At 39.3% G+C, this 27,772-nt stretch overlaps 1 protein-coding gene and 1 pseudogene across 2 annotated transcripts in view; one reads left to right on the top strand and one right to left on the bottom strand.

Annotated features, from left to right (window-relative positions):
* Window positions 1–26,760, top strand: part of LOC139458170 (uncharacterized) — a 28,492-nt gene extending 1,732 nt beyond the window's left edge. Inside the window, exons 2-7 of one of the 2 annotated variants that reach the window (XM_071239504.1) lie at window positions 131–203; window positions 7,353–7,640; window positions 8,952–9,239; window positions 10,172–10,311; window positions 10,751–10,773; window positions 23,358–26,760. In XM_071239504.1, coding sequence (XP_071095605.1) covers window positions 131–203; window positions 7,353–7,640; window positions 8,952–9,239; window positions 10,172–10,311; window positions 10,751–10,773; window positions 23,358–23,457 — 912 coding nt within the window. In that variant the 3' untranslated portion in view covers window positions 23,458–26,760. The remainder of the gene's footprint in view (window positions 1–130; window positions 204–7,352; window positions 7,641–8,951; window positions 9,240–10,171; window positions 10,312–10,750; window positions 10,774–23,357) is intronic. The other variant, XM_071239505.1, reaches the window with a different exon arrangement.
* LOC139457531 (uncharacterized) lies at window positions 3,326–5,179 on the bottom strand (annotated as a pseudogene).
* Window positions 26,761–27,772: the final 1,012 nt, after the last annotated feature.

The following is a 27,772-nucleotide window of genomic DNA, read 5'->3' as shown; positions in this document are numbered from 1 at the left end:
CATGAATCATTTCGTGTTTTCTTCACTCGCCTGGTTGAAAATGGCAATGTGCGCGTTTTGTGAACGTGTAAAACATGTTAGTTCTCATGGTGGCAGTAATTAATACCTATCACATAACTTATGTTGACAGATGAAGACTTCCATCAACAGACTTGTCCTTGCCCTCTACGTGCTGGCAAACGTCACAATACATGTCGCAGACAGTAGGTTTCTATTTTTGTTTATATGATGGTATAACTAATTTATGACAAATCACGAAATCACAATTTTTCCCCGCCGTGATGTTGCTGGAATATTGCTACAGGCGGCGTAAAACCAAACTCGCTCACTCACTCACCATGCATAGCTTTATCTTGTTCCCTCATCCTGCATGCGACTAGTTTCACCTTGTTCGTATTTCGATTACGACGAGAACGCTGTTTCGGCCTGCACGGGAAATGCAACAAAACAACCGTCTCACAAAGGACGCACAGGTTTTTGTTATCGTATTATTTTGAATGCATCAATACTTTGGCAACATTCTTTTTCATCTGACTTGAAATGTTATGCATATGCAGATGGCGTTTATTTGGATGATGTTTGTCAGCTGTGGAGTGCAAATGCAAAACAGTAGTCATTTTACCAATCGATTGACAAAATATTATAAAATAATCGTCCCTAAAACATTCGACACAACAGGCTTTTGTTCTTGCTATATAGACGGTACCCGCTACGGCTGAAGCATAAGTACATTATAGGGCTATAATTTCAGACTTTTATTGTAAATATGACATATTATTCTGATGCCATACATTACCTGGCTCTCAAAATACCTTCTTGTTCACGACCACGGGTGGCCAAGACGTCTAATGCACTGTAATTCGCTGTCTAGAGTTGCGTCCCCTAGGCGTGCCAGAAACCTATGATTGTGGGTTCTAGTCCCAGATTCGCCCTGAGTGTGTTTCTCTGTTTGTGAGGTCTAAACGCGTGCTCGTGGATTTTACTAAAGTAGTAAACTGCTATTAAGAACTGCATCACTTATGCTTTTCCTCCCACATTAGACTGACACAACTGATATAACTGAAATATTGTTCAAAGCGGCGTTAAACCCCAACCCCATCCAACTTGCAATACACTTGTGCTCGGGCGGGGCACTCATTCAATGAGCAGCATGTAGCTGAGAGATGGATCACATTAAACGTCAAATTAGCGTTTTCTCAATACATTTGTTGTGTTGCAGCATTATTAAAACACGGAGGACATTAACTTTTTATTTTAGGTTTATAGAAACGCGAAGGCAAACAAATTGCATATGTAGGCAATCAATGCTATGAAATCAATACATTAATACAGGCACTACATTAGCGATGTAACAACCCGAACATAACGGTTCAAAACATTTGAATGTATACACTCAAACATTTCTCTTCATTGTCCATTAGTGACGTTAAACTTTAACTCACTCACATTTGTTATACATCAGTGACGTTAAATGACGTTAAACTTTAACTCACACACACTTATTATACACCACTGACATTAAACGTTAACTCACTCATACTCATTGTTCATAAGTGACGTTAAACGTAAACTAACTCACACTCATTATACATTAATGACTTTAAACCTTAAATCACTTACACTCATTTTACATAAGTGACGTTAAACTTTAAATCACTCACACTCAATATACATTAGTGACGCTAAACTTAAACTCACTCACACTCATTATACATTAGTGACGTTAAACTTCATCTACTCACACTCATTATATATTCGTGACGTTAAACTCTAACTCACTCACACGCATTCTACATAAGTGACATTAAACGCAAATTAACTCACACTCATTATACATTAATGACGTTACACATTAACTCACTCACACTCATTATACATTAGTGACGTTAAACTTCATCTACTCACACACATTGTACATTAGTGACGTTAAACTTTAAATCATACACTCATTATAGATACATCAGGTTAAAATTTAACTCACTCACACTCATTATGCATTAAAGACGTTAAACTTTAAATCACTCACACTCATTATACATAAGTGGCGTTAAACGTTAACTCACTCACACTCATTATAGATAAGTGACGATAAACGTTAACTCACTCACACTCATTATAGATAAGTGACGATAAACTTTAACTCACTCACACTCATTATATATTAGTGAAGTTAAACGTTAACTCACTCACACTCATTATACACAACTGACGTTAAACGTTAACTGACTCATACTCATTATACATTAGTGACGTTAAACTTTAACTCAAACACACTCATTATACATTAGTGACGTTCAACTTAAAGTCACTCGCATTCATTGTACATATGTGACGTTAAACGTTAACTCAATCACACATTTTATACGTTAGTGACGTTAAACTTTAAATCCCTCACATGCATTATACATAAGTGACGTTAAACTTGAACTCAAACAAATTCATAAGTGACGTTAAAATTAAACTCACTCACACTCATTATAGATAAGTGACGTTAAATTTTAACTCACACACATTATAATTTAGTGACATGAAATGTTAACTTACTCACACTCATTATACATAAGTGACGTTAAACGTTAACAAACACACGCACATTATACTTTAGTGACGTTAACCTTTAACTCACTCACACTCATTATGCATTGAAAACGTTAAACTTTAAATTCGACACTTATTATAGATAAATGAGGTTAAACGTAAACTCATTCACACTCATTATACATTAACGACATTAAACTTTATCTGCTCACACTCATCATACATAAGTAAAGTTAAACATTAACTCACTCAACCTCATTATAGATAATTGACGTTAAACTTAAACTCACTCACACAAATTATAGATTAGTGACGTTAACTTTGATCTACTCACACTCATTATACATTATCCCGCGATATGCCAAGGAGAGGCACGGGCCACCGAGCCGTTGGTGCCCGTGCCTGTAATAAAACAGAAGATGAGATTGGGTTAAATGGCCGAGGGTGTGCAGGTACTAGTGGGCTACTTAGCTGCTAATTGTATATACCAAAAATGCTACCGTTGCCATGGCCACGCGCGTGGCCGACGGCGATTGCAGCTAGCGCTGCTGGCCTGAGACTGCTACCGCTGTCCGGCCCCCACGGTAGCATATTTAAACGCTACCATTGCTTGGCAACTCCCACGTTGCCAAAAGCAGCTCCACGCTGCTGGCCTAAGTCAGACTGCCGCTGCCCGGCCCCAGGTAGCCGGCCAAAGCAGATCACACTGCCCGGCCCCATTAGCAAAACCGCTTGACAAGACGACTTCCGCCGCCGGGCCCATATACGTGGCAACTGTTTGCCCCAACGTATGTTATTCTACGATTCCCCGGCTGAAAAGTCGGGAAAGACAAGGTTCCCACTGAGAAGCAGGTAACCCCGGAAAGGTTCCCGCTGAAAAGCAGGTAGCCTTAAGCACGAGTATTAATTTGGAAGCAAGTTAATTTGTTACTAGCAGTGTAGCCCACAAGAACCCCGCCACAAAGCACCAGAGTGCTACCCCACACCCACGGCCACGCGATACGCGGAGATAGCATTGTTGCCCGGCTTGCTTATGCACTGAAAGGAAACACTAACCTGTGGAGATAATATCCTTACTGGCGCAAAACGAGCGCCAGGGCATGCAATAAATTGTCCGTAAACACACACAGTCCTTTGTCACTGAGGTGGACGCCCTCCCAGGCGTACCATGTCTTGTCAGATGCCAGGATCTGGGGATGTGGCACTGTTGTACCGCCGAGCTCTTTGACTCGGTTGGTCAGTCGGCGGTTGATATTCTTCCGCATCCCCTCGATCTTTCGTGGATCCCTGGCATCGTGCCAGTAGCGCCTGGGCAGCATTGAGGATACGATGATCTTGGTGTCAGGAAGCTGGAGTTGTATCCGAAGGATTGATGCCACCATGTCAAGGTAGAGTTGGCTGCCTTTGACCGAGCACAGGTCGTTGGAGCCCAGGTGAATGATGAGGGCTCTGGGGCTGCGCCGTGTCGCCTTGACCTGTGCATCCAGAATGGTGTCCAGCTCCTTCCACCTCATCCCCCCTCGTGCCAGCCATAGCATCCTCGGTTGGTTCGGGCTGGTGCCCTTCAGGAGCAAGTACTGCCGTGCCCTGGCCATGTAGCTGGATCCCACCATCCAAACTGTAAACAATAAGAAGTGTAGTAAGTACCATGAAAGACTATTTGATTTAATTGTGCAACATTGAATTTGTTGGTAGGCGTAAGTAAGCATTGTAGCAATCTGATTTCCACCTGCCGTATTGTTGTATGAGGTGTTCAGGCACCCCGTTCATGGCTGCTGATGTGGCTGCCCCAATGCGGAAGGAGTGCGAAGAATAGCAGGCCGTGTTTATGTTGCTGTGTGCTAAGGCCTTTTTTAGGAGTGCCTGGAATTGGTACCTTGTAACGGGGGAATGGTCAAAGTGGACGAATGCATGTTGTGGGCCGGAGGGGCGCGCCTCCAGGTAGTGCTTGATGGCGACTACCGGACATAGCGGATTACCTGGTATAGGTGACATTGTAACTGTTGTCCCCATCCTGTACTGATCAGACTTTGAGTGTGGTAAATGGATTGAAAGCTGCTGGGGGTTGCCCGAGAAGCTTAAACTCTGGATGGCGCAACCTGTGTTTGAGGGTCCAGTTTGGACGAGTTCGCTAACCCTAAAGAAACCGAAGAAGGCTGTGCAGTAGACTGCCTTGAACAGCCTGGCTTCATATGCTGATGAGCATACGTGAGGCAGATTGTTGGTTACTACCTGCAGCAGATCTGCAGTGATCGGTTTTCTGGTGTCTGGTCGGCCCGCTGATTTGTGTAAGCCGGTTACAATCTTGCCTATCAGGAAATGGTTTGTACAGTCGGTGAGCCCGTGGAATTTGTGGTGTGAAGACAGCGCTGCAATGTAAGTCTTGACTGTGTTAGGGGAGTGGTGAGTGACTGACAGATAAGCAATAAAGTTTACGACCTGATCCAGCGGGACTGGCCACACCTCTTGTAGCTGGTGTGCGGACCGGAACTGGTGCAAGGCATTGATGCCTGTTTGGTAAGTGGCCCATGTATTAGTAGACAGAGATTGTTGTAGGAGTCTGCCGGCTTCCTGCCTCAGATCAGCCATATGTTGCACGGGATAGGTGTGGGGTTCTGGTCCGCGGCTGGTGCTGCCTCTCGGAAGCGTTTGAACTTATTATAGATAAATGAGGTTAAACGTAAACTCATTCACACTCATTATACATTAACGACATTAAACTTTATCTGCTCACACTCATCATACATAAGTAAAGTTAAACATTAACTCACTCAACCTCATTATAGATAATTGACGTTAAACTTTAACTCACTCACACAAATTATAGATTAGTGACGTTAACTTTGATCTACTCACACTCATTATACAATAGTGACGTTTAACGTTAACTCACTTACACTCATTATACATTAGCGACGTTAAACTTACAAAGACTCACACTCATTAAACACAAGTAAAGTTAAACGTTAACTCACTTACACTCAATATACATAAGTGACGTTAAACGTTGTCACTCACATTCATTACACATTAGTGACGTTAAACTCACTCACTCTCAGTAAAGATAAATCACGTTAAAATTCAACTCACTCACACTCATTATACATTAGTTACGTTAATAGTTAACTCACACTCATTATACATTAGTGACGTTATACTTCATCTACTTACACTTATTACATATTAATGAAGTAAAACATTAACTCAGTCACACTCATTACAGATAAGTAACGTTAAACTTAAACTCACTCACACTCATTATACATTAAAGATGTTAAACAATAACTCAATCACACTCAATATACATTAGTGACGTTAAACGTTAACTAACTCACACTCATTAAAAATGAATGACTACACAATAACTCACTTATACTCATTATACATTAGTGACGTTCAACTTTAAATCACTCGCGCACATTATACATAAAACTTTAAATATCACCCACTCTTATTATACATTAGTGACGTTAAACTTTAAATATCACTCACACTCATTATACATTAGTGACGTTAAACATGAAATCACTCTCACGTATTATACATTAGTGACTTTAAACTCTTTCTACTCACACTTATTACACATGAGTGACCATAAACATCAAATCACTGACAATCATTATACATTATTGACGTTAAACATTAACTCACTCACACTCATTATACATTAGTAACATTACGCGTTAACTCACTCACACCCATCATACATTATTGACGTTAAACGTTAACTAATGTTAAACGTTAATTCACTCATACTCATTAAACATTAGTGACGTTAAATGTTAACTCACTCACACTCATTATACATTATTGACGTTAAACGTTAACTCCCTCACACTCATCAAACATAAGTGACGTTAAACTTGAACACACTCACACTCATAATCGATGTTAAAACGAAACTTACTCACACTCATTGTGCATAAGCAACGTTAAACGTTAACTCACTCACACTCATTATAGATAAGGGACTTTAAACGTAAACTCACTCCACTGCACACACTACCTCACACATCGAACCGCATTTCAAACAACCCTCAATCTAAACAAGGCTCTCACTCTAGAAGCAATACTAAACCCACAAAATAAACTAGAAAACTTCAAGGCCTTAGGCGTATTCTTAATCAAAACGGAACTAATAAAACGCATCTAAAAAAATAATAACCTACCAAATCAAAATCACATAAACAAACAAACATCCACCATATCCAGCTCCCTTAGTTCTCCTCCCCAACCCCATCGGCATCTATTCCAAATATCAAAATTCCCAAATTATATATAAGCAACCCCTAAAGCCCCCTCTTAGGATTGCACAGACCACCTTCGCCCCTTTCGGAAACACATTAAATGGCCTGGCCGGGCCCGTGTGCGAAATACGCATCAGTCGGAAAGCGCACGTTCAATCTCCAAAGTAAGTAAGTAAGTAAGTAAGTAAACTCACTCACATGCATTATACATTAGTGACGTTAAACTTAATCTACTCAAACTCATTATATATTAGTGACATTAAACGTTAACTCACACTCATTATCCATTAAAGACGTTAAAAGTTAACTCACTCACACTCATTATACATAAGTGACGTTCAACGTTAACTCACTCCTACTCATTATAGATAAAGACGTTGAACGTTAACGCACTCATACTCGTTATACATAAGTCACGTTAGATTTTAACTCACTCGCACTCAATATACATTAATGACGGTAAACGTTAAGTCACTCACACTGAGAAAACATTACTCGCATCACAAAAGGCATTCAAGTGACCAGCTCTCCGTGTTTATGTTGTTGTATTCCTGTTCCTTCTCACAGGCACGGTTGAGATCCAGTGCCCCGAGGAATCCTACCTGAATGAGCCTACTAGTCTGACCTGCTCTACACCCCAAGCCTACTCTAACATCATTTACAAAGCTCCAACTGGGAACAGTCCACAGTGTTCACAAACGGGCTGCACACCTGTCAGCGGATTCCAGGCAGTTCCTATAAACTCAACTTGCACTCAACTAACGATACTGAGCGTACAACAGAGACATGCAGGACAATGGGGGTGTGCTGATGGCGACAATAACTTTGTGCAGAGCAGTCTTGTTGTTGCTGAAAGTAAGTACTTAGCAAGGTTTATGGTTATTATGGGGTGAACAAATGACCGTGCCATTTTTCAAAATGTACAAATTGCGTTCAAATACATCTAATTTTTCAGGATGAACTCATCATTCAGCATAACCAGGGAGACATGGTCAGTTCATCTACATGATGAGATACCTCTAACATGTACAGTTTGTTTGTTGTTTAACGCCGCACTCAGCAATATTCCAGCTGTATGACGGCGGTCTGTAAATAATGGAGTCTGGACCAGACAATCCAGTGATTGACATCATGAGCATCGATCATAGTCGCTTTTTACGGCAAGCATCCAGGACTACTATAGTTCTGCAGCTTTTATATTCTCACGTATTGTCGGGAGGGTACAGGAGCCACCGTGTAGCTACCTGAAAACGTCACTGCTTCTACAGAAATAAATATGACACTAACAGACTTTCCGTAGGTAAGACTGGAATTTATCAGCGCAAATAGTACGCTTTTTACCTGTGGTGGCGGTACGAAAATCGGTGAGTTAAGAAGAGTATTTTACCCAACGAGAGTAATATTCCTCCATTTCCAAGTATATTCTTCTGTCGAGTGCTGCAATAAGAAGCAGAACATAGGCTGTGATATACTATTATCATATACCATCCACATATTCAGCCTGTACATTTACAGTTAAAAAGATTGTCATCATGTTTGTAATATGCGATATGACCTAGAATAACCAATACACTATTTTCCTATGTCGCTTGCTGTACATATCTTTTCATTAAAATAGATGTTAAAGGCATCGGATAATAGATACTGTACCACAGAATTCAAAACTGTGACGTATATTTGTGCGTGTGGTGTATTTAAAATTTTAGAAACGTATAATGGACCTAATCTCATCTGGGCCTACAGTGTACAGTCACATGGCCTGCCGGTTCAAATAACTATGTGTACAGTTGAACCTGAGAATGAGAACGACGAAATTGTCAAAATATTAAAGTGTTATTCTTCGTACCTAATTTTAATAGGCCCTTTAGTGAGTAGAAACACTTTGGATACCGAAAAGCCGAAGTTTTTGACGTGTATCGGAGTCGCCATTTCTTTACAAATGGACGCGTACATACCACGTGATTTCATACGCGTTTTGATTGGCTGCGTTCATACAATTTGTCGTATGCAAATAGAGCATGTACTTCTTTGTACAAATCACGTACAACAAGTGGCATACCATGTGTTCCATGCAACAAATTGTATAAAACTAGTTGTAAAGTGTGAATATCCGATAACATTCCTACCAGAGTTTGATGTTAGATTGTTATGCATCATCATTTTCAGGGAACCCACCATGCAGCATAACCGTTGACACCTGTCCAGTTCTTCTGCATGAGAATATATCACTGACAGTAACCATCCAGAACTACTATTGCTCTGTAGCTTCCAAGGTTTCACTCCTTGTCGGGAGCGTTCGGGAGACACTTACAGATGTAAATGTGATTGACCCTACACAAATCACCGCTGTCAAAGAAATAAATATGACAAAAGAACACTTTGGGGATGTAAAACTGGAATTAATGTGCCAAAAGAGTAGGACAATTTCCTGTGGAGGCGTTACAGTTTTACATGGTAAGTACAGAGTGAGTGAGTCAGTAAGATTTTACGCCGCTTTTAGCAATATCCCAGCTATATCACGACAGGGGACACGAGAAATGGGCTTCACAAATTGTATTCATGTCGGGAATCGAACCCGCATCTTCGACGTGACGAGCGAACGCTTTAACCACAAGACTACTCTACCGCCCCCATAGGTACAGAATGACCATCTGCCAGTCCAACATTTTAACACGATTGTTTGTTCTGATTCATAAGTAATAATAGTTTCAATATCTAGCGTTTAAGTGAAAGTGTATATGTATGTGTCCAATATAGGAATAACCATCACAGATAACGAACATAATACGATTTCGATTCAATTGATTATTTCTAAGCATCCAAACTTCTTTACGCTTCACCTAGTTAATGTGTAAAACAACGTCAGTTATTTTATTGGTAGGATACATTGAGAATAGTACATGGATTAATGCGTGATAACGAAACTAGTGTCGCTTTTAGGAATTCGCGAAGTTGAATGGCGATACAAAGTAAATCATTATGCCGTGCTATAGAGCCCAGAAAAGTCACAGCGGCATACATTAACCCGTTCAGCACCCGGCACTGTACACTCCCATGTGTATAACAACTCCATTGGGCTCTTTGAAACGTTTTTGTGGCATAATTGCACAGTCGCGAGACGTTTAATTCAGAGAGAATGCATACAGTTCAATACAATTTGGTCACACACATATTGCACGTGCTACATTTTTTTGGTGGCATAATTGCACAGTCCCGAGACGTGTAGGCCAGGGGTCCGTCACCGTCACAATTCTTGCATATGCGGCGGCGGCCGGCCCTGGTTTCTCACGAAAATATCTCTCTGTAAAACACGTCTAATATGACCTGGTGGGTTATGTGTGTTTCCTTATTCAGGATTAAGGGAATAAAAGGAATATTTTACCTAGTTCCAGATACTTCTCCAACTCCTCCAAAGTGCCCCTTACCTCCAGACAATACAGAACAGATCACCATTGCAGTCGTGGTTACCTTCATCGTCACCAGCTTCCTATGCATTCTTCTGGGGGTTATCGTGTTCAAAAGAGAGGTAAATAAAAAGTTGTTCATCTTTTGTTGATACATCTTATTGGCTAGTCACCGTCTTGTAAAATACTACTACCAATCGGCTGCTCTGCCAGTACAGACATCAGGCCATAAAGTCTGATGTGACGTCACTTGCTTGTTACGTCATACGTGTCCCTGTTACCATACTTAAAGTGCGATGTCAGTCACAGGACAGATCTAATTGTCCCACACCTAGACGTCATTGTGTACAAGCCCACACAGCTCGTCAGAGGCACCTATCTATACAGCCTCTTGATCATCACCACATGTGCATTGTAACAGTAACGGTCCTGGCCATACACCATGTGTAAGTGGCTCAAGCATAATTAATAATTAATGGTGCGTTTTCATAAACGTAAGTAGAGTGCAGTGAACTGGTTTCTGATATAGTGTAATTTAATGTATTCCTTGTCTTCTTTCAGGAATTGAGGGATTTCATGGGAAGGTAAAACAAGTTTCAAAATGTGTTGGTGCAATTTGTATGTCAAACCTAACGTGTTATTATCCCCCGCCCAACACGTTTCGTTTCCGGAGCATAACTCAGAAACCGTTCAATATTTTTCATCCAACTTTGCAGGTCTGCCGAGTACATGCTGACCTGGTGCCTTTTGCTATTTAGAAATTTTGGAAATTTTTATTTTTTACGTTTCCATGGCAACAAGATGGACTCAGGTTCCAAACTCTTCTTTTTTGACAATTTCCATGACAAGTTCCACCTCGGTTAAAAAAGTTAGGGTTTGTTAAGATTCAATTTTGTCAAAAATTCTGCAACAGGGGCGGGGGATAAAGCCACGTTAGATTCATGTAACAAATGTTATATTTTGGGACAGCAGTTTCACAGTAAAGTACAGATTCTCCTATTTTGGGGGGTTGAGTCTCATGGGGGATTCGAACACACGCTGCTAGAGGGAGGCATGAAATCGCCAGCACACAAGGCAGCGACCGAGGCTTCCACAAAAATGGTAGTCTAGATCATGTACTTTGTGTACCCCTCTGACAAGTGTAAACTGGCAGGGCTCCCATGGCCGAAAGATATGAACACACAAATGCCACGTTGATATAGATTCGTATAAAAGCAGAACATGTTCGGTTCGTTGTACCCAGAAGTTGTAGCATCTTTACCGAATACAGATTAATAGTTCCGACTGTGTAGGATTCTCATATTACCCGTGTTCAGAGTGGAATTCGATGTCCTCTAGTTGGCACACCCGTCAGCCCTTGCCCAGCTAAATATGTTTGTCTACAACTCCCCCGTTTGGCTTCTATTTTTAATTTGAATAAATACACATATGTGTACGAGAATGCCCGAAATTGCCCGAAAAGTGACGCACGTGGAGCCTGTTCGAGGCCGTGCGCAGCTAAACGTAAACTCATTTAAGTTCTTTTTCGGATCTTAAAGACGATGTTCTTCTTCAAAGATCATTGGTATCAAGTGCTTAATATAATCTCCTTTCACAATGCCATGTGGAGCGCTTTTGGCGCATGCAATGAGAAGACAGATATTAACAGGAACAAGACACTAACTTGAAGAAAAATATATTCATTTGGCTTTTATCAGTGAATTTCTCAAGCATGAAAATGTGGTGCGGTTTCGCGATTTGACCGCAGACAGGCGGTAATGAATCCCTCTCATGTCCGAGTTTCTAGTAGCCTTAGACATTGGTGGAAAACAGGAATCGTCAAAATAAATTGAAAAGAATGAAATAATAAAGTATATATTATGTAAATGATAATTGCGTAAATTAAGGTATGATGTCAAAGGTCAAGGTCAGCATTAAGCATTAATAGTTCATTGCGTGCGTACAGTCACTTGTACGGCCATAACACTTTGTAGGTCAAGGTAACATCAAGTGTGGAGTCATTGAAATGGTGTAAGGAGGTTTAGTCATGCAAATGATGACCATCTCTTCATATCGATATTTGACCATGCTACACATGCAAATCAGAATCGTTCAGAAACAGACCGCATGTGCTTTTCCTTTCATACTGGTTTAACGTTATACTGTAGAATTAAGAATGAGGTTTGGGAGGGGACAGGAAGTGTCACCATCAGGCCGGAATTACAAGTTATTTAGAGGCATGTTAGAGGTTCTGGGAAAACATGTACGCGAAAGGCGGCAGGAGGCAGATTCAGATAAAAGCAAACGACTTTCTAGTGACCACATCCTTGTCATAGACTGCGCCTCTAGAGAACATTGCCTTTGACATTGTGACATACGATTCCTTTTGTTTTTAAGGGTACTTATTGACCTGTTCGAATATATCTCGTTTGCGTCCTTAGACAAGTTCGTTATTTGCTGCAGAAATTCATATCATGATTCATTTAAACGTTTATTTCCAGTACCTTAGGGAGTGATCGGAATAATGGGCTTGATATGAGTACATGTATGACCGGTTTTGTGATCAGTTTGACCCTCTGGGTGCCGAGTTATTTTTCTAACGCACATTTTCATATGATCTGAAAAGTTAACATTGAGCGAGAATTGAGCTCTTGGTCTACCTCCGACAATATATTTATGCAGGGATGTACACTATTATATTTCCTATATGATGGAGTAGTATATGATGCAAATATCAAACCGGTTTGAAAAAGAGACAGAACTAAGTTTTGTCCGAGTTTTGTAAAAATAACCCCAACAAATCTCACCGCTTTTCGTCGTATACCAATGACAATACGGTGCGGCTTTACGGAAACTAGCTAGTGTCTAATATATAAATGACATAATGATATATCAAATGAATTTCCATGCGTATGTATAACGTTATATATTCGATAGGAAACATAGCTTGCCATATAAGAACAGAATCGGTTTTTACCCATGACGTCAAAAGGCGACAATAGACACTCACACCAAAAGAGGGCATAACTCCGCTACGTTTAGACTCAGTCCTTTGTATCTCAGCTCAGAATGTGCTGTGGATAACGAGGAACTAAATTAGTCCAGAGCAAAGTTGGTCATTGAAGTCGTATACGTTTTGGTGCAATCACAAATCATAGGAAATGATACTACATAAGAGAGGGAACCGTGAAGACCCGGGGTAGAATAGGTCTTCAGCAACCCATGTTTATAGTAAAAGGCGACTATGCTTGTCGTAAAAGGCGACTAACGGGATCGGGTGGTCAGGCTCGCCGACTTGGTTGATGTATGTGATCGTGTCCCAAGTTTGTGGATCGATGCTCATGATGTCAATCACTGGATTGTCTGGTCCAGCTCGATTATTTACAGACCGTCGTCAAACAGCAGGAATATTTCTGAGTGTGGCGTTAAACAAACAAACAAACATTATAAAGGACGTAATAGCGAAATGTATGACCCTATCTAACCGGTAGAACTGGGCTTAAACCTCCGCATTCACCTGCTCGTGGAAATTGAATTTGCTATTGTTGCACCATTATTAAGAGAGTGCCGGTGTGACATTGAAAATGGACCCGCGTTGAAAAGTGACCCGGGAGTCAGTATTCAACGTTGAAAACATACCCGGTCTCAGTTTTCAACAGACCAGGGTGAGTTTTCAACAGTTGAAAAGTGACCCTGTGAGCTTACGAAGTCGTTAAATAGTGACCCGTGCCTCATGTTGAAAAGTGACTCCGTTGAATTGTGACTTCTAGTGTAAATAGAAAGATCGAATTTTATAATCGATAAAATTGTTTAAGTGTCTTTATCCGGGTGTTTCTGTGTGCGTAAAGGTGGGGGCGTTTCATGTTTTATTAAAACGGGAAAAATCCAGATTCAGGATTTACTGGCCAAACCTATAAATCTATACAACCAGAAATCCAGCTACCTTTCAATCTTTATTTTTGTTAAGATTTAATTAATAAACAAAGTACTTTTGCGAGCGGCTATCAAAACGTTTTGAGCCTCTATAACTTAAAGTTGATATTCTGGTTAAAGTTACAATTATTTTTCAACATAGTCCCATTCCAGTTTCACACACTTGTTTCATCTGTTGTTGTTTTTTTCCAATCATTAATGCCCGATATAAAATCCAGCCGTCAATTGTTGTCGCCAATTGCTGGTGCTTTTTCAATTTATGGGACAAGTAGAAATCACCGGGGGCTAGATCTGTAGGTCACAGGTCGAACCCACATTTTCGAACAGCATCCATCTGAACCCAACTGGCGCGTACTGGTGCGTGGTCTTGTTAGATAATCTAGAAGAGGTACTAGTATATGGGTATTCTCCATTGTATTGTATAGAATCGCTTAATGTGGTAGAGAATACTCGTCGTTATCTACTTACAACAAGTGTTTTAGGCTCAAAGCATTTGATAACGTCCACATTTCCAAAATTCATTGTGCATTGTTTTTGAAGTTTTTGAAAAAGTGCTGGTTTGGTTTCTTTTCATTTAATCGTGCATACCACTTTTCACAATCAAAACAGGCTTCTATAGGAATGGTGTAAAGTGTAACATCATTGTCAATTTTTTAAACGAGCTCAATCTCTTTGATTTTGTGTTTTTTCGAAGAGTTGCCTTCATTGCCACACCGATATGGAAGCAGTTCACTGACGTAATAGAACATTGCCCTTTTGGATAGGTTTTCAGCTTTCTTATCTTGAAATACCCATAGTATGCAGATATGTCTTTGAGCTTTACATTTGTGTGATCTATTGCGTGTTTGACATTTTAAAAACTATACTCAACAGCAAAAGTTCCTGTGACACCAATATTTTAGTGTATTTTTCAAACAAGTAAAGTTTGATTTTCATTATTGTAGTACATGTATGGAATCAAGTCACAAAACGCAACTGCTACAGAAATGCATGCATTCCATGCAAAAGTTGACTTTTATGCAAGCCCCATGCATTTCACTACCCAAGAATGGGCATTAAAACATGTGCGTTAACGGGATTCCATATGCATTGTTTAGGATCGTGCTGACAACAACCACTCAGAAAAAACAACAAAATTACGCAATTATTAGTCATTACGAAATGCCACGCCTGTCCGAAAATGAGCGTATGCCAGCCATTGGTATGCAGGATCGAGTAAACGTGATGTTGCAAGACAATTTAACGTCCACAGAAACACCAGTTGATGTTTATGGGAGTGTTGGCAACAGACGAATGCAGTCAGAGACCATCCGCGGAGTAGCAGGCCACGCGTAACCAATAATCGACAAGACAACTGGATTCGAACAACACATCTACGAAATCGATTCCAGCCAGCAACAGTGCCTGCAAGAAGAATCCCTGGCCTTCGACGAATATCTTCACAAACCGTACGTCGTCGCCTCAGATGTGCAGGGATTGTCGCCTGAAGACCCACCAGACGTCCCATTTTGACAGGACACCAACCCAAGTACTTCTACAGTGGTGCAGACAGCGTCTACGCTGGACGGCCATGCTGTGGGGACCAGTTCTATTCACCGACGAGTCTCGTTTTCACCTCAGCCAAAGCGATGGACGGATTCGAGTGTACCGACGTCGAGGTGAACATTACGTCAATCATTGTGAGGAGGGGAGGGGGTGATAGTGGTAGACGGTAATCTCAATGGACAGCGCTACCGCGACGAGTTCATCGGCCCTGTTGATCTACCGTTTTTGCGTAGTCATGGCCCGGGCTTTACCTTTCAACATGACAATGCCCGGCCTCATATGGCTCGACTTGTTCAGGATTCTCTTCAACAAAACAACGTGAATATCATCCCCTGGCCGGCTCGCTCCCCTGATCTCTCACTAATCGAGCACATGTGGGATGAAATGGATCGCCGTATTCGACGTCAACACGTGTTCCACAGACAGTCCAGGAACGTTCCTGTGGAACCATGCAACGTCTGTGCAACGTTCGACTTATTGGCTGCTTAAAAACGTTGTAGCAATATTACGACAACGTCACGTTGCTTAAACAAAGTTACGTTCTTACAACGTTGTGGGCACGTCCTTTTGGTAGCTGGTAACACTTGCAGTCTTCCCTTTCAGACCTTTGTCATGCATTAGACTAATGGTTTCTATTGAGTTCCACAGAAAACGTCCCCACGCATCGAATACGAATGGGGCTTTTAATGTTATAGTTTTTTAACTAATCTTATTGATACTAACTTCTCACAATATCGTTTATTCGTTTGTGAAGTGGGATTTCATATTTTGAAATATTACGGGGTTGAAGTTTGTATGTAAATATACCAACGTGTCAACACAAAATATATTTGCATCAATATAATAATAGAATGACTTCAAATCACAACATTTATATATGCTTGTACTGAAATATAATTGACATCACGTTAACACTTCGAAAAAATAATCATTAAACGCTATTCCTAACACCACCATGAACATTTTATGCGTGGGGACGTCTATCTAGCTTCCAGATTGTAGATATAATACCTTCGGATAATCAACTTCAACCATTCAGGACACAGTGCTCTCTCTCTCTCTCTCTCTCTCTCTCTCTCTCTCTCTCTCTCTCTCTCTCTCTCTCTCTCTCTCTCTCTCTCTCTCTCACACACACACACACACACACACACACACACATACATACATACATACATACATACATACATACATACATACATAATACTACCCTGCACCCACATACTTGCTGTAGCACACATGCACCCACCGGGCCACTTTCGTTCAGCCCGAAGACTGATGCCCCATTGTAACCACCATGGTGTTATGATTGAAATACTACCCAAAGCCACGTAAACCCAATCAAACAAACATAACACACGTGCAAGCGTACGCACAGGCAGTCACTTGACAGCTGTACATGCACACACATTTTTGGACATTTCTAAAGTGAGTGAGTGAGTTAATGCTTCACGTCACATCGGCAATATTTTAGCCATATCGTGACGACCATTTCTAAAGCCAGGAACCATGGCAATTTGTATAATTATGTATACGTTAACACATGCCTATAAATGCGTGTCACCTCCAACCCTCATCCCGAACACACTGATAAATATTTGCACCAATTTAGACATGTTGCCAAAGTCTTCTGGAAAGCAGAATAAACCACAAGTCATAATTCAACGGAGTCACTTTTCAACGCGAGGCCCGGGTCACTATTTAACGACTTCGTAAGCTCACAGGGTCACTTTTCAACTGTTGAAAACTCACCCTGGTCTGTTGAAAACTGAGACCGGGTATGTTTTCAACGTTGAATACTGACTCCCGGGTCACTTTTCAACGCGGGTCCATTTTCAATGTCACACCGGCCTTATTTCCAAATGTTATGAATTATTGAATATTTGAATGTTTTATTTACGCTTGTTTTATGTCTTAGTCGAAGTCGGAGTAAGACGACATTGTTATATATTATTAGGTCGATAGTGCATAGGCATCTAATTGACATCAATCAAATGCTCAAAGAATAGTTCAAAACATACCGATATATTTTTAATATTAGACATGTATGCACCCATTATTATGTGGTTATTTCCCTTCACCTTTGAACTTACCGAATCTTTGCAAGTGATATATTTGTAATTCACTTATTCGTGCTTCGTTAGTCTCCCCAGGTATATTCTCAAGATATTGATCCATTTCATGCAATGAATAGACGAATTGATATATCAATGTAAGAGAAACTGCTACACATTGAAGAATCTGAATGTTGCTGCCTCCGGTGGGCAGGATACGCTAACACATTCCTGTCTGAAAGTGATCCATAGACATGCTAATGACATAGTAGAAATCGTACAATCGAAATTTCTTATGACTATGGAAAGGGTTTTGTCGCTTCGATTGAGGTTATCAACGAGTACTGGTTTCAGAGCACAGCAAACGTTTTCACACCTAATATATTTCTCTTTATTCCATCTATATTAATTGTATTAGTGACAAAGACATTTGTAAATTTGATGCTAAACTGTATGAGGAATTCAGGGATGTGTGTATTGCAGTTGAGTGTGAAATACAGGCCTGTCATAGTCGGCATGTGGGAAACGTGATTTTTTAAACACTATCCAATATGGCGGAAAGCTCACTTCAGCGTTTGTGTTGACGTATTTTCTAAAACATCGTACCAAATTCTAGGGTTTTCGGCGACGTTTTTGGAATGAACGTTTTGGAATTCTCCTGTGAATACTCGATATTTAGATTTACAAAAATACATGAAACATAACGCTGTGAATGGTAAAATATCAAAAGTAGCGATAGTAGTCGGTTTTCAGTAGTTTTGTTCTTCCTTAAATGATAATGTCACAGGATAGAGAAATTCGCGCAGAATCCAAAACTGCATGGTATATGTCTGTGTGCGGGATGTAGTGCCATTTATATTCAACTTCAAAAATTAACGTGTGTGCATATATATACCGATGTGTATATACATTAATGTATGTGTATATATATATCCATGTGTATACACCTTAACGTGTGTGCATATATATACCAACGTGTATACACATTAATGTGAGTATATATATATACCCATGTGTATACACATTAATCTGTGTGTATATATACCCATGTTTATACACATTAATGTGTGTGAATATATATACCCATGTGTATACACATTAACGTGTGTGCATATATATATACCAATGTGTATACAACTTAATGTGTGTATATATATACCCATGTCTATACACATTAATATGTGTGTATATATACCCATGTGTATACACATATGTGTGTGTGTATATACCCATGTTTATACACATTAATGTGTGTGTATATATACCCATGTGTATACACATTAACGTGTGTGTATATATACCCATGTTTATACACATTAATGTGTGTGTACATATACCCATGTTTATACACATTAATGTGTGTGTATATATACCCATGTGTATACACATTAACGTGTGTGCATATATATACCCATGTGTATACAACTTAATGTGTATATATATATATATATATATATATATATATATATATATATATATATATATATATATATATCCATGTGTATACACATTAATCTGTGTGTATATATACCCATGTGTATACACATATGTGTAAAGTGTGTACATATATATATATATCCATCTGTATACACGTTAATGTGTGTGCATATACTACGGATACCCATTAACGTGTGTGTCTATAGCTATATACATATCTATATCTATATATATATATCTATATATACCTTTTAAGAGCATACCTAGGTACCCAATTGTAAAGACACTGGTGAATCACCAAGTAGCAGTGCATGCAGGGTGCTTTTAATTCTTGAATATGACAGGACGGGTAGAGCCACTGTTCTGATTTAGACCAGCATACTTTGTCTACGGCTTTAAAGAGCAAAGGCAATGGAAGAATTAAGAACGTAAACACATTATCGAGTGTTTATACAAATCCATGTGTGTTTCCTCATCATATATACATATTTGGAAATGTTCGGGAGACACCATATTCTTTAAATAAGTGTAACGAACTAAAACAAAAATGTCCCTAAATAAACCTATTAAAAGTAAAAGACAGCCAAAATTGAAACACATTCTTACTGGGGCTTATTTCTCAGAAGTCAAACAGTAAAAAAGTGTAACAGGCCTAATTGTGGTACTTGGCCTCATGTTTTACAATGTTGTTATTTTACATTCTAAGACGGCAAAAATCTCTATGTCAATGAAAATGTGAATTGTGCTTCGGAAAACTTGATTAATGTCATACAGTGTGCTGGATGCAAAGCCGAATACATTGGACAGACAGGGGACACCCTAAGAGCGAGAGTGAGGGTCCACCGACAACAAATAATGGACCCCTCTTGTCGGTGTATCCCACTCAGTCAACACATTGATCAGTTTGCCGGGAATAAAACACTACTTATATTCCCGTTTTGCAAATGTGAAAATTATGCACTGAGAAAGATAAAAGAAAGTTATTTTCAAACCAAAATTAAATGGCCTAAACAAATTGAATTATTTTATACAATTACAATACTTGTTTCTGTATGTGTAGTACGCCTGCCCTACACAGCGTAAAGGTATAACTGTACTCTTGAAAATCACATTTGTGAAACCGGTTGAGTAAATTATACAGAAGATCTTTAGACGCACGGGGTATATATGTATATATATACATACATACGGGGGTGGGGTGGGTTGGGATGGGGTGGGGTGGGTGGTGGATAAGCGTGTGCATATTATGCCTAACAGTACACATTTACAAATTTACGGGGGTTTATACATTCGCTGTGCAGAGTTGCATCACTTGGGCACACCAGAAACCTATGATTGTGGGTTTGAATCCCTGTTCGCCCCCATTGTGTTTCTAGGTTTGTCAGCACCATACCCGTGCTCGTGGGTTTCACCGAAGTGGTAAAGGTCTAAAAGCGGCGCTAAGCACAACCCACTTACTCTTTTATTCTTTGCATTGAGAATAAAACACAAAAATGTGTCATGTGTTCACATGCTTTGCCAATGCTCTGTTTTATATTGTATGGGACCCGTGAAGATTCCGGGGTAGAATAGGTCTTCAGCAACCCATGCTTGCCGTAAAAGGCGACTATGCTTGTCGTAAAAGGCGACTAACGGGATCGGGTGGTCAGGCTCGCTGACTTGGTTGATGCATGCCACCGTATCTCAATTGCGTGGATCGATGCTCATGATGTCAATCACTGGATTGTCTGGTCCAGACTCGATTATTTACTGACCGGCATTATATAGCTGGAGTATTGCTCCAAACAAACAAACAAACTGAACTACAATTTTGAATTGAAACAATCTGACTGACTAATCACCGGGCTTGTGACGTAATAGACGAATGCACATCTTCAGAGAAAAAACTTGCAAAGCTTAGGTACTGTTTGTGAAAGATATTTCTTGACGACATAATAAAGATTGGCATTATAGGATAAGAGGCAATCCCACGTATGTGCTTCGGGATGGAAACTATCCTGTATACGGAGTTAACACTTTGTATTTATCTCGCCAAGGTTTGATAAAAAGGTTAGCTCAATACAAGGTGTGTTCTGAATACAGGATATTTACCATCCAAACCCACACTCGCGTGATAACCTCTGTATATCGGGTAATTACCGTTCAACTATTTTACATCAAACCTTCAGATCCCTGAATATATCCTTCCTGGTAACGCCCGTTTGACATCATCAATGTAATAAATAATTCATAATAATACTAACGACAAAACCCTTTTCATAAATATATCAAATAAGTCAGATATTAAAGCCGGCAAACTGTGAGAATACAGTATCACAGTAGGAAAGTGACACGAAAGTGAAAATACACGGATACTGTTTGTACACGGTAGTATGCAGATACTACACGCCTATGATTGTGTATACATTCAATACATTATCCATATGTATAAACGTCTCATGAAGAGACGCGTGTAGATGGGAACGTCCCAGGCGTGAACTTAATTTCTGAAAGATATCTTGTCTGGACCACCCAGTGCCGTGGCACACCTACTTTTCTTTCACCTGTTGAATTTAAAAATCATCAAAACAGATGCAGATGTGAATTGCAACTGTACAGCTATCGTGGAAGCTTTGAACCATCCATCTCCCTACCCAGACAAATATAGAGAAAGTTGCACAGCTGATTGTGGAAACACTCCCAACCAAAATCTCCTCCCCCCCCCCCCCCCTCCCCCCACCCCCCACCCCCACCCCAGCCACACATAGAAAATACTGTACAGCTGATTGTGGAACTTTAGAACACTCACAGCCCCATTCCCCTCACCCATCCCATCCCCACCCCTCGCCCCCAGCCACACAGACAACACACTGTACAGCTGATTGTGGAACTTTAGAACACTCCCACCCCCATTCCCCTCACCCCACCCCACCCCTCGCCCCCAGTCACACAGAGAAAACACTGTACAGCTGATTGTGAAAGCTTAAAGGACGCCCACACACACACACACACACACACAAAAGATGTTTTTAGAAAATTCAAGCCTAATTTAACTGGAGGAAATGTAAGAAACGATACAATATACCAAATCGTGTATTCATTTTCGAAACGTAATGTGAACATTCAGTTTGCTTATCCTTGTGAAGATAGTATGTCGCGTGGTGTATACCTCTACGTCCTGCTAAATCCAGCCACAGGAACTCCGCCCTGAGTCATATCTATGCATGCCTTGTATCTATTTGTTGTCGAAACAAGTCCTCTGTGCTACTCGAACATGGGGTACGCAGGAATTTATAATTATTATATTTATTGGCAATTGTATTATGTTTTTGTTCACTCTTATTTTGTGAGCAGTACATTGTTATTCTTTAGGTTCAAGACGATTTTTCAAGTCATATCAATTCCTTTGAATAATAATTTGCATATGCTTCACTGCAGTGCGACAAAATGACACAATGGGTGACTGTAAATAGTCTAAACCGGACTAGTCAACGTAGTGTGATGATATGCAATAACCAATGCCTACCAGCAGTCTCATGAGACATTCTAAGGCACGACGTACCGGCTACACCTTCTTACAGGAACACCCCGTCAGTGGCGTCACATTGTACAAACGTGACACCAATTGAGTGAGTGAGTGAGTTGGGTTTAACGCTGCTTTTAATAGTATTCCAGTTATATCACGGCGTGTCAGCTTAATGTGGGAGGAAAGCCCGAAGTGATGCAGGTCTCAGACGTTTTCCACTCTCGGTGAAACCCACGAGCACGGGTATGGTGCTGACAAACCTAGAAACATAATCGGGGTGAACCGGGATTCGAACCCACAATCATAGGTTTCTGGCATGCCCGAGGGACTCAACTCTGCACAACGAATCGCGGCGCCTTAGACGACTGCGCCACCCGTGCTCCCACGTAACACCAAAAGGCACTAAATTTAAAGGAACAGTTGGTGTTTTAATATACTGTAGATTGTGTTGATTAAAGAGTGAAGTACAATAGCATGCGCTGAAGCCCGATTGGCCATGATTATACATTGATTCCAACGAATAGCATTGTTTATATGTACTATAGACCCGCGGCCTTAAAGCCTTTAATGAAAGATAAATTGATTGAATAGCGTTGATGTCACTGAGAACTGATAATCCGCATTACAATAATTCCGCAATATTATACTCAAACTCACATGTGTTTTTTTTTAAGATTCCGCTATGAATGCATAACGCTGCGTTTTTAAATTGTTTCAGAATTCACCCGGCAATGGCAAAGATGCTTGGCCCAACACCTGGGGCTCCCGAACAAACTGAGCAAGGCCATTCACAGTTCACTCCAGCAGTGAAAGTGTAAAGCTATAAATTGTTTTGAATGGTTCCAACTTATTAGTAATTCATTATATCTAGCTCTCATATACCTTGTCAGATGACAATAAATAAATAGCCACTGGGAATAATAGGTTACCAATCATGCACATTGTCTATAGAAACTTATAATTTCATAATAATCAGCGCTAATTTTACAGATTTAAGATGATATGTATCTACCAAGCTACGTGAAATTATAGCTTACCAATCATGCACATTGTCTATAGAGACTTAAAATATTATGACAACCAGCGCTAAGTTTAAACGTTTAAGAGGATATTTATCTAACTAGCTACGGGAACTTATAGCTAAGCAATCATGGATTGATTTATAATATTATAATAACCAGCGCTGCTATTCCATATGAAAGATGACAAGTACCAAACTAGCCAAGAGAAATTATAGCTTTCCAATCATGGAAATAGTCTAGAGAGACATATTAATCTGTCTTATCAAACAGTGACTTCAAATATATTTGGATGCAGTTTTGCTTTGCATATCATTGTCATTTTTGACAATGTAAAACCCCTCATCGATTTATCATCTTATTAACTATGTCAACAATTTGAATCTCAAAATCATGATTATATATACTATGGGATTGTGCTTCAGTTCAAGATGTACATGTAAACATATTAGTGAGTGAGTGAGTATGGTTTTACGCTGTTTTTGGCAATATTCCAGCAATATCACGGCGGGGGTCACCAGAAATGGTCTTCACACATTGTACCCATGTCGGGAATCGAACCCAGGTCTTCGGCGTGAAGAGCGAACGCTTTAACCACCAGGCTACCCGACGGCCCATATAAACATATTAGATGTCGTATTATGATCTATAGTATTTCATGGATAGGTCATTTCAACTGGTGTTAATTTTAATAACTTATATTTGTGTTATCTTGACGTGGCGCATTTTGCATTAAGAATACTCAAACTAGCAATAGTGTGCAATATTCGATTATGCCAATAAAAAACCCGTTGATTACTGAAAATAGATATTATCCGTCCATATTACTCAATTATAATTGTCATACTGAAAATGAATCAATTAGTGCATACTTTTCGATTATGAATAGCACTCGTAAGCAGAGTGCTTACATAAAAAAATAGTTTATGATATTTTTACAGCAATTAGACTCTATTAGGTTCAATATAGTCGTTCGCTGTGATCTTATTTTCGGACTATATGTTTATCAAATTGTATTGCGTCATCTACAGCTACCCTATCGTTCGGTAATACTTACTCTCGCGTATAGGATTTGATATACACTTCACAGCTACATTATATTCATCAATATCCAGACTAATCTAAATGTTCATGAACATTTATGATCTCTAGCACCATCATGTAAACAAAATTAATATTTACCTTAGGCTCATGTTAATGATATTACACAACATTATTTGAAATAATTTAACACTGAAATTAGAAAATATGTGTTTGTACGAGGATCGAGGGGAGGGGATGTCCAAGCGTGTGTTTTTTTAGATAACATTTAACTTTGTTACATCATAAAATTAATCATTAATATTCGTGATTTAAAAAGAGATTGCTTTTGTTTCTTAGAATCATAACAATCACGAAAAGTTGGGAGTTTTTAAAGTTGATCTGTACATACGGCCGAACCTGCGTCAACGCCAATACCAAAGTGTTACCACCATTATACCTGAGCGGACAAATCGATACATATTTCTATTCCAGAACACATCAGTAGTTGTGTCACATTGTAGTGTTGTAACGACAAATCCATTTCTCCTGACCTAATTCAATCGCTCGGGAGACTTCAGCGACTGCGAAAACTGTCTTGTATTTATATCAGTTTTTATATCAACGTAATATAAAGAGTGTTTCAGATTTAATGCCCAACTTGCAAAACAAATCTTAAAGTTTCTTAGGAACGGTGTGACTAACATTCAATGCATTTATATTTCATGTTTACGCTTCAGTTACCTCGATATTTGCTGTTGTACCAGCAGCTTTCTCACTCAGACCGCACACTACGTATTTCAATAATATCTGTGTTTAATGCATGAATTATTCATCGTTGCCTTGACGTCGACGATCAATTCAAAACAAATAAAGATTTTCCGCAGCATTGACATTTCATGACTCATAAAACACATCGCGTGTGGCATTTCTTGAGAAGTCTCAATTGGGTGTATTGAACATGTTTGAGTTAAAGTTTATATTGATATTAAGTCATCGTCAAACTTCATTCCAGTTCTTGAAACATTTATATTTGTTTGTTGGTTGTTAAACGCCGCATTGATCAATATTCAAGCAATATGACGGACGGGATATATATATATATATATATATATATATATATATATATATATAATCGAGCCGGGACCAGACAATCCAGCGATCGATATTGCGAGCTACAATCCAAGCTGTCAGGGTACGATAATGCAATAAACCAAGGTCACCGTGCCTGATCACCCGATCAGTTTGATTGCCTCTTATGACCAGCATACGTTGCTAAGATCGATCCCGTAATCCTCGCGGGTGGAAACGATTTCACCCGTCATGTATATAAAGTAACTACGATGTCAAAATACTCTTCTTTCTATGCGGAAGACTTTATCTCCTTTCAGAAGTACATCAAGGTATTACAATGTGCAGTCATCATAATGATATGACTACAAAGTCATCATTGAATGTGTATTTCTTGACGCTGATCAGCTGATGTAGACAGTGCCTCGCGTTAGCTAGTTCCATTTTCTCACGTGAGGCACTGTCTTCATCAGCTGGTGAAAGGCTATCCTTATATCGACAGATACATAAATCTTAACATATCATAACAAAACAATACATATAAACACAAAACCTAATTTATTGAAACCAAGTATATCACGCGGAGAGTTGCTTTGTCGAGACGATATCCGTTCTAATAATTGACCAAAGCGTCGTGATCAAGAATGACGCTTGGGCGACAAATTAAACTATGTAAATCTATCAATAATAAGGTTATAGATCATACTATTATGATGACGTCATATTGTAACAGATATGCGCTGATGAACTCCTAAAAGGAGAGAAAGTACTTCGCATATATTATTGACTGGCGACGTTACATACAATAGCTAAATCAATAGATTTACTATGCGCATATCTAGCTGTGAAACATGTATGTTGGAGCGTGGGTACGTTTCTGTTCAACACTGTTGAATTAAGGTTTGGCGTTATAAGTACTATACAATATAAGACAAAACTGTATAAGCTAATTACCATTATTATTATAACTATTATTTAAATTTTAAAGTAAAGTAAAACGCCACTTTATTTTTATTAGTATTGTAGATATGTAATATTCAAATTATTATTATCATTATTATTATTATTATTATTATTATTAATGTTTCATTAATATTATTAGTAGTAGTAGTATTATTAATGTTTTTTTCACAATTGATGCATTTGTATTTTAATGTGTCTCATAAGCCTACTATTGATTTTTTTAAAAAGTAAAACACCACTTTTATTTTTATGAGTATTGTAGATATATAATATTCAATTTATTATTTTTTTATATGTTTATTATTATTATTATTATTATTATTATTATTATTATTGCTGTTTTTGTTTTTTTCACTATTGATACATTTGTATTTTAATGTGTCTGATTTGCCTAATAAGGCTGGATGTACAAGCTTTTGTTTTGAACACATATTATGTCAAATGTTTTTACCATGACTGCTTGTGCTTGTGACACAAAAAAATAATATTTCTCGCTCTCTTTCTCTCTCCCTCGCTATGTATTTGTATAGCTGTCTCCTCCCTGAAAAGGGAAGGAAGATGATCATATTTTGAATGTAGCTACACCTGTTGTAGGGAGCAGGGGGAGGAGGGCACAGACAGCTACAAACATGATGTTGAATTGAAGTGTTCTCATTGCAATGTATATATTCTTATTGTGATTATATATTTGTTTATATTCTTATGATACATTAAGGCTTAAGTTTTCCGACCTGTACGCACCACGTCACTGCTTCTGATGCATTTGTTAATATGTTTCTGATTATTGTTAGACCGCATCCGTGGTCCAGTGAAAAGAGCGTCTGCCCAAGGAGCGGAAGATCGGGGCTTCAGTATCCGCCCGCGTCATACCAAAATGTTTTAAAGATGGTACTTGTTGTTACCCTGCTTGGCACTCGGTAAAAGGGGATGTAACAAGGACTGGTCGGCTCGGAGTCAGCAGACTGTGTCTGAGTGGGGTGTCCATGTTAAACTGCGGCATGGTATCTCAGTGGGCTAGCTCTATAAAATTATAAACGTATTAGCCCGCACGCGCACAAGC

Source organism: Haliotis cracherodii, unplaced genomic scaffold (genome assembly GCF_022045235.1).
Source record: "Haliotis cracherodii isolate W230 unplaced genomic scaffold, xgHalCrac1.p SCAF_12, whole genome shotgun sequence".
Classification (NCBI taxonomy): domain Eukaryota; kingdom Metazoa; phylum Mollusca; class Gastropoda; order Lepetellida; family Haliotidae; genus Haliotis; species Haliotis cracherodii.
The sequence above is the reverse complement of the archived record's forward strand: the minus strand, read 5'-3'. Positions and strand labels throughout refer to the sequence as shown.